Source organism: Echinops telfairi, unplaced genomic scaffold (assembly GCF_000313985.2).
Source record: "Echinops telfairi isolate 266 unplaced genomic scaffold, ASM31398v2 ScPeMD7_7469;HRSCAF=8507_0, whole genome shotgun sequence".
Classification (NCBI taxonomy): Eukaryota; Metazoa; Chordata; class Mammalia; order Afrosoricida; family Tenrecidae; genus Echinops; species Echinops telfairi.
The window spans coordinates 94,775,892-94,784,864 of NW_022111372.1; the positions used below are offsets into that span (position 1 = coordinate 94,775,892).

General features: G+C 40.4%; 1 protein-coding gene across 1 annotated transcript in view; it reads right to left on the bottom strand.

Annotated features, from left to right (window-relative positions):
- LOC101654856 (protocadherin beta-13) overlaps positions 1-8,973 on the bottom strand; it is a 14,561-nt gene that overhangs the window by 3,219 nt on the left and 2,369 nt on the right. Inside the window, exon 2 of the mRNA XM_045284735.1 lies at positions 3-1,269. Coding sequence (XP_045140670.1) covers positions 3-1,269 — 1,267 coding nt within the window. The remainder of the gene's footprint in view (positions 1-2; positions 1,270-8,973) is intronic.

Below are 8,973 nucleotides of genomic sequence, written 5' to 3' on the forward strand. Positions count from 1 at the left end.
GCGTTGTCATTGACGTCGGAGACCAGCACCCTGATGGTGTGCTCGGTTTTTAACCTCGGTGACCCCAAGTCGGTGACAGTGATGGTGATGTTGTACTCGGCGTTTGTCTCTCTGTCTAAGGCTGTCTTGGTTACCAACGTGTAAAAGTTCTGGATGGAAGGTTTCAGGAGAAAGGGAAGGTCGTCTGGGATAGAAGATGCAGTCTTCCCGTTGTTCCCGGAGTCAGGATCCCAAACACTGAAAACAGCAACTACAGTGTCCGGTGCGTTCTCTGGGACGGGGCTGGTGAGTGCGGACAGGGTCACTTCTGGGGCATTGTCATTCACATCCACCACCTGCAGGAGAAGAGTGCATTTTCCTGAAAGCCCTCCCCCATCTGTGGCCACGATGTCCACTTCATAAGACAGAACTGTTTCATAATCTACTTGGGCTGTCAGTCGAATTTCTCCGGTGATAGGATGAACCTCTAAAATTTTGCTAATTTCTTCCGAAGGCTGAAAGAGTGTGTATGATATTTTCCCATTGATTCCGATGTCTAAATCACTGGCCGAGAGGACAACCACCAGGGAGCCTATGGGGCTGTCCTCGGGAATCCGCACCTGGTAGAGAGCCTGCTTAAACTCAGGGGCATTGTCGTTTATGTCCACCACTTCGATGCGGACCTGGGAAGTCCCAGATCTGGGCGGAGAGCCGCCATCCAGCGCCACAAGGGTTAATCTGAGTTCAGACTCCGCCTCCCGATCCAGCTCTTTGTCAAGCACCAGCTCAGGGTATTTCCTGCCGTCGCTGAGCTTGCTGGTTAGGACCCGGAAATGAGGATTGGGACTGATTTTGTATGTCTGAACACTGTTGTTGCCTACATCCAAGTCCAGAGCATTCTTCAGAGGGAAGGAAGTCCCTGGAGGGCTGTTTTCCAGTACTTTTAGAATCATTTCTCTTTCAGGGAATACGGGAGAATGGTCATTGATGTCTCTCACCCTCAGTTCAGCCTGAACTATCTCGAAGGGGTTTTCCATGAACACTTGGAAATGTAGCACACACGGTTCAGTGGGGCCGCAGAGCGCCTCTCGATCTAGTTTATCATTTATGATCAAATCCCCAGTCCGCACCTTCAGCTGCAAGTGCTCTTTGTTCCCCTGGGAAATAATCCTGGCCCCTCGCATAGACAGCTCCGTGGGTTCCATCCCCAGCTCTTTCCCCAGGTTTACCACAAAAGACCCTCTCTCCATTTCTTCTACCATCGAATACGGCCCCAACGCGGCGCCTGCCCTAGACAACCCGAGCAAAACAAAGAAAATTAGGACTTGCCTTTGTCTTCCATTATGCATCCATCCCATCTCCATTGCTCTTTTTCTGCAAATTTGCTTCACCGAAGCTTCTGCAGTGCGAATGCTACACTGTGCCGCTAACTAGCTTTGTAAGGAGGTCCAACAACCGCTTTTACTCCAGTCCGGAAAGCCGTTCTTTTGCTTTAGGGGAGGGAGTTTGGCTGCGTTCTTGGGCTGCGTAGGCGATTCTGTTTTCCATCATCTTAACCTGCAGCGCCACCATGTGTTCTTACTATGTATTATATTTTCTGGTTTAACGCTGAAGGTAACCTTCCCCTAAATGTACTGAGTAGGAGATATGAAAGATATTCAGTCATACAAAACATCGAGTTTTATCTGCACGTCGTGTGTACGTGTTTAGATAGAGCTCGATGTGGCTGTCAAGGGAGCGACACCAAAACAATCCATCTCTCATATTTCCTGACCACTTAATGCTGCGGAGGAGTTAGTGATGAAATCAAATCACAGGAGCTGGGGGAACTATAGGGACAACATATTTCTGAAGTAATGACAACAGTTTCACAAGCACACATTTTTTTCAGGGAACGTACTATCGAATTGCGCATGCGTGGACACTATAAATTTGTAACCCATGGCAGTTCGGGAGGCAGTGCTTGATCAATGTCCCTTTAGATTAAGCTAATTACTTCATCTTCTTTCTACCACGTTAGGCTAAGAACTATAAGTTTTCTCTAAGCATTGATTAAATGTTTCCAAAGTTGGTACATCCCAGGATTGAGCCACCATACTGTCAGCTCTTTGTTATTGTGGTTGCGGCATATCCATATTTTGAACCGAATTGTGGTAAAGATCTGGTATTTTTACTAAGTGATTGTTTTATTATTAATGTGTAGAAAGCGGTTAATTACTTTGTCTGGGGTTAAAGCCTGGTGGTCCTGGTGAGTAGGTGTTGGACGGCTAGCCACAGGGCTGGTGGTTCCAACCCACAAGCTGCTCATTTGCAGAAGATGAAGCTATGTGCTGCCAGAAAGACTGACAGCCCAGGAAACCCTAATCAGGGTCACTATGAGTCAGAATTGACAGCATGGAGGTGGCTATGGATTTCAAGTTGGGGTGAAAGCACCCAATCAATGGGTATGAATTCCCTGCCATGAAAACCTTCATGTGCCCCCTTTGACCACAGGAGAAACTAATAGACGGGATGACTGTCTTTCAATCATCCAACCTGTGGTAGGCCTTCCAAAGATGTCCTCATCCTAATTTGGGAGGACCTGTGAATATATACACCTACATAACAAAATGAAAATGGCAGAATAAGTTAAAGACCTTGAGATGTGAAAATTATGTCAAATAATCTCAGTGGATTTAATTAACCACATGGGACCAACAAAGTGGTGAATTTTGACCCTGGAAGAATTTCCAGAGAGATACCATGTTGCTGACTTTCAAGATGGAGTGAGGAGGCCACAGGCGGTGGAACGTCTGCAGCTTCTAGATTCTAGAAGCTAGAAGCTGGAAACAGCAAAGAAATTAGGGTTCCTCCTAGAACCCTTCAAAAGGAAAGAATCCCTATGGACAGTTGATTCTAGCTCTGTCAGGCTTCTGAGAAGTGTAACCATATGCTAATCATTTCTTAAGGTTTTAAGCTTTTACATTTGGAGTACATTTTTACATCAGCAATGGAAAGTTAACCCCTAATTGAAGCATGGATTCTCTTGCTCCCACACTTGAGTTAATAAAAGCCCAACAATTCTACAGGAACAGTATTAGAGAAAATGCAGAAGGCTATCTGATTCAGCCGTAATTATTGGGCCTCTCAGATGAAAGTCACTTAAATAATCAACATACATATTTTCAAATCATGATTTTTGTTGTTTGAAATGAACTTGTTACTGAAAGAATCCAAGTCCACTTCAGTGTTACTTTTCCTCCTTTTGTAGCCACTCAGACCAATGTTTAGACCTGAGGGGGTAAAATATTTGGAGGGTTTTTAAGGCTGTGAGTCTTTACTCTTTAAAAAATTTTTAAAACATTTTTATTTGTTGCTTGGGATTTCTAAAGAAAAACATTCTGTGTAGCTGCATAGCTCACTTCATCAAATCAAATCAGTAGTAGTGTCTTGTTAAATCCCCCATAATGGGTCCTTTTTATCCCCTCCCTCCCCTCTGCCTGCCCTTACCCCTTTCCCAGCTTCCTCCTCAGTCCTCAAAGTCTTAACCCTCGGTGTGAAAACTACTTTTCTTTTTGTTTTTCCTTATAATAATGGTATCATTGAATATTTATCTTTATAAGACTGACGAACTTGGCTACACATAATGTTTCATCCATGTCATGTGGTGTTCCACAGAGTCCTCCGGGCTTTTCCTTGATGCATAGTAGCCCATAAGATGAACATACCAGCGTTTCTTTATAGTTTCCTCTATAACTGGATTTTTATTGTTTCCATCTTTTTGCTATTATGGAAATTGCAGCAATAAACATAGGTGTTCATGTATCTGTTCGTGTGTTCTTTGTTTCTTTAAGATATAGCCCCAGTAGAGGGATTGCAGGATCATACGGGAGGGAGTTGCAGGATTAAGGAAGCGCTGTCCTGATGTCTGTAGTGGTTGTACAATTCTCCAGGACCACCAGCAATGGATGACCATTCCTATCTCTCCACATCTACTTCAGCATTGATTATTTTCTCTTTATTTAATTTTGCTGACTGTTGGTGTGAGGTGGTATCTCATTGTTGTTTTAATCTGTACTTCTCTTATTGCCAATGAACATGAACATTTCTTCATATAATTGTTGGCCGCTTGAATGTCATCTTTAGTAAATTGTCTATTCATTGCTTGTGTCCATTTTTATTGAGTTATTTATATTTTTCTTATTAAGATGTTGTAGTTTTCTATATATTTTTGAAATTAGCCTTTTATCTGGTGTGTCATTATTTTTCCCACTCTATGGCTCTATCTTAAACTCTTTTGATGAGGTATTTTGACATGCTTAAGTGTCATATTTTTAGAAGGACTTGGGCCTTTATTTTGTCTTCTACTGTATGAATATTTTTCACCATGTTCAGTAGTTTACTTACGCCTTGATTAGAACCTTTAAGTTGTCTCTATTTTTTGTTAATGATCTTTGTTGCTCTAGAGTTTATATTTAAGCTTTGTTTTCACCATCTTGAGTTCATTTTTGGACAAAATGGGAGGTTTGGGTCCTGTTTCATTCTTTTGCAGGTGGAAATCGTTTTGCCACCACTGTTCATCGAAAAATCTATCTCCTCCTCCACTTAATGTGTTTTAAACCTGTATTAAAAATCAGATATCTATAGATAATTGGTGGTATTTCTGTGTTCCCAATTCTAATCCATTGGTCTTCATGTCTATTGTTGTATCAATACCAAGCTATTTTGATTACCAGGGCTATGTAATAGGTTTTAAAGTTTGGAGTGAAAAGCCTATTTTTAAAATAGTGTTTTATGTATCCTGGGTTTCTTTCTTTTCTACATGAAGTTGATGATTATGTTTTTCATTTCTTTGAAGAATTATGCTAGGATTTAGATCTGATTGCATTGAAGTTGTAATGCGTTTTGGGTAATATTGAAATTTTCACTATATTTAGTCAGCCTAACCAGGAGAGTGATAGATCCTATTTGTATACATCTCTTTTGGTTTCCTGTAGAAGTGTGTTGAAGTTTTCTTTGTATGATTCTTTTTTGTTTCTCTGACATTGTTATTAGGTGCATTGAGTCAGTTCCAACCCATAACTACCCTAAGCACAACGGACCCAAAACTCTGTGAGGTCCTGCGCCATCCTCACAACTGTTCCTATACTCGCGCTCATTGTTGCAGATACCGTGTCGATCCATCTTGCTGCGGACCTTCCTCTTTTTTGCTGTCCCTCTACTTTACCGAGCATGATGTCCTACTCCGGGCACTGTTCTCTCCTGACAACTTGTCCAAAGTGCATGAAGTCTTGCCATCTGTGCTTCTATGGAGCACTCTGGCCGTACTTCCTCTAAGGCAGATTTGTTTGTTCTTTTGGCAGGCCGTGGTACTTTTAATATTCTTTGCTAGCACCACAATTTAAACTCATGGATTCTTCTTCAGTCTTCCTTCTTGGTGGCCAACTTTCACATGCTTTTGAGGCCACTGAGAAGACCATGGCTTGGGTCAGGCACGCCTTAGTCCTCAAAGTAAACTCCCTGCTTTTCAAGCTACTAAAGAAGTCTTATGCAGCAGATTTACCCAAAGCCATGTGTCATTTGAGATCTTGACTATTGCTTCCTTGAGCACTGATTGTGCAGCCAAACGAGACGAAATCCTTGTTTCTCTGGTAAGATTTATTCCTAAATTTTTTCTCTTTCAGGTAGTTATTGTAGGTGATATTGTCCTTTTAATATTCCTTCCATGTGCGGAGTGGGGACCCAAAGCCCATCTGTAGATAACTGGACATCCCCTTACAGAAGGGTCATGGGGAGGAGAGGAGCCATTCAGGATGCAATGTAGCAATGATGAAACACACAACTTTCCTCTAGTTCTTAAATGCTTCCTCCCCACCCACTACCATGATCCCAATTCTACCTTACAAATCTGGCTAGACCAGAGGATGTACACTGGTACAGATAGGAACAGGAAACAGGGAATCCAGGACAGATGAACCCTTCAGGACCAGTGGTGAGAGTGGCGATACCAGGAGGGTACAGAGAGTGGAAAGGGGGAACCAATTACAAGGATATACATATAACCCCCTCCCTGAGGGATGGACAACAGAAAACTGGGTGAAGGGAGACGTCGGACAGTGGAAGACATGACAAAATAATAATTTATAAATTATCAAGGTTTCATGTGGGAGGGGGAGGGGGAATGAGGGGGAAAACGAAGATCTGATACCAAGGGCTTAAGTAGAAAGAAAATGTCTTGAGAATGATGGCAACACATGTACAAAGGTACTTGACACAATGTATGGATGTATGGATTGTGATGAGTTGTATGAGGCCCGAATAAAATGATTAAAAAAAAGAAACTAAAAACAATTTCTCTGTGTCATCTTGTTTAATATAAAAGAATACAATTCATTTCTGTGTGTTGACCTTATAGCCTGCTACATTGATACATTTTTCAATTAGTTCAATTGGTTCCACAAATTTCTTAATTGGTTTTCTATATATATAGGATTATATCATCTGTAAATAGTTTTGTTTCTTCTGTGCCAATGTGAATGCTTTCAATATTTTTTGTGTCTTTAGCTCCAGTTAAGACTTCCAAGACTATATGAAATAATAGTGGTGACAAAGCAACCCTGTCTGTTTCCCTAATCATAATATTTTAAGAGGAGCTCCAAAGATATGTGACTCATTTTAACAGAACATGATTGGAGCCCATTAACTTTTTCCTACTAAATTTTAAGAATCTTTAAGTTACTTAGTGATAAAATTCTTCCAAAACATTGCCCATACAGATTTTATGAACCAAGTCATTATATTTCAGTTAATAATGACTGGTTTCAAACAAAGGGAATGTTAAAATGAATATCCCCAAATCCACTGCCATTGAGTTGATTCCAACTCATTGTGATCTTATATAGGTTTTCCAAGGCTGGGAATCTTTACAGAAGCAGATACCCCTCATTTTCTCCTGAAGAGTACTTCATGGGTTTAAACTGCCAACTTGTAGTTAGCAGTCCAATGCTTAGCCAGCAGCACCACCAGGACTCCTCAGATGTGAATGGGATGATACTGCTAACCTCCTTATGGTTATGCAGAGGAGTAAAAAGGTAATGCACGGAAAGCACACTGGACAACATTTTTGATAGAATTAGAATAAAAGATCAGGCCTATCAAACTGTACACTTCAGAACTGTATCTTTATCTATCTATGTATACACACACATAAATTTACTGTGGGAAAAACCCTAGTATTAGATTCCACGGAAAGTTATCAGAAAAGATAATAAAATCATGGTGACTTACATGAGATATAACTTTCCTTCTTTCTTAAGTAAAAATGTGATGACTCCATGATCCTCGGGGTCACCTTTTCCCTTTAAGTTTCTTCTACAAGATCTTAGTCCATTGTTTATGCCACCAAGGGTACTGTTTGTGCATCAGCCATGACTTTTATGTTTCAGGCCACAAAGAACAGTTGTTATCCTTGTTAAGTACCATTGAGTTTATTCTGAATCATCGTGGAACTTTGCACAACAGTAGGAAACATTATCTGGTCCTGTGTTGTCCTCACAATTGCTTTGTTTGAGCCCATTGTTGCACATGTATTTCTCCAGGGAATGATCTCTCCTATACCATGTCTAAAGCACATGAGCCCAAATCTCACCATCTTTGTTTCCAAGAAGTATGACAGTTGCAGTTGTACTTCTTCAAAGACAGATTTGTTCATTCCCCTGACAGTTCCTGGTATGTTTAATACTTTTTGTGACGACTGTAATTTAAATGCATCAATTAGAGGAGGGGGAGGCAGAAGAAATAGGTGAAGGAGAAGAAGAAAGTAACCCCCATTCCCTTCCTTGATCAGCCGCCTCCCTTGAAGCAGACTTAGTTGGAAGTCTCCTGCACTAACATTTCTTCATGCATCTCATGGAGGCATCCTAATCACATAGCCAATCCTGGTATTCAAGGAGGCTGAGGAAATACACTCTTGTTCCTATAAATGTCCAAAATGAAATTTGAGATCGGTCAGTAAACAAATAAAATGACTGGCTGTTGAGTGACTACTGTACTTTCTGTCAGTAAAGATGTACTTAATGTTTCTTAAAAATAGAAAAAGTTTGGATTGGGATAACAGTTGTATGAGCCCCTAATAAAATGTTAAAAAAGAAAAAAGAAAAAAAATAGAAAAAGTTTGTTGCACTAACCGGCTATTTAATCTCACATAATAAGCACAGTGAGCTATTTAATCTCACATAAGCCATTTTTCCTCTTTAAAACAAATGAAAGTAAATGAAAATAATTTAAAAGTTGCATCAAGCCCAACATGGGTATATAATTGATACAAAAAGGATATACAACTAGCACATTTTAGGATAATAAGACAAAACTAATTCAGAGAAATTTATGGTAGGTTGGCATTGTAAAGCAAGAGGCAGACATTGTCTCTTCCATCCTTCCCTATTAGGCGTGCTCTCCTGTAAATGTTAATGCAAATTACTGCCTTCTATGTTCCCGATGGTTTACAACTAAAGATTTCAAAGTTTACATGAAGACCAAACTTTTGCGGGGTTATTTTTTCCTAATCCATTCACTAGTTATTCCCGAAAAGAGTTTGAGTTAGTATGGACTTTATTCATGTTCCAAGGGGCAAGATTTAGGACCATTAATCTTATTATACTCATGAAGAAAAGATAATACACAATCTTACAGATATGGATAACATAAGAAATCTTGCAAGTAAGTTTAGTGCTATTTCAAATACATAGTAGACTCCACCCAAACTGATTAATTCACCACGAAAATGTTAAAACATGAAATGTGGAAAATAATTGTTGTCAATGAATACTGAAACCAAAATCATTCCTAAAGTTGGAGCTTTCTTCTATTTCTGCCACAGAAGAATTATTCTGAAAATTGGGCAATATAGGCTTCAGGAACTTGAACTCATTAGTGCCTGAGCCTTCTGTCAGACACACCTCATACTGGTAGCTATGAGACATGGTGCCTGTGCCACTCACGCCAACGAAGTGGCCC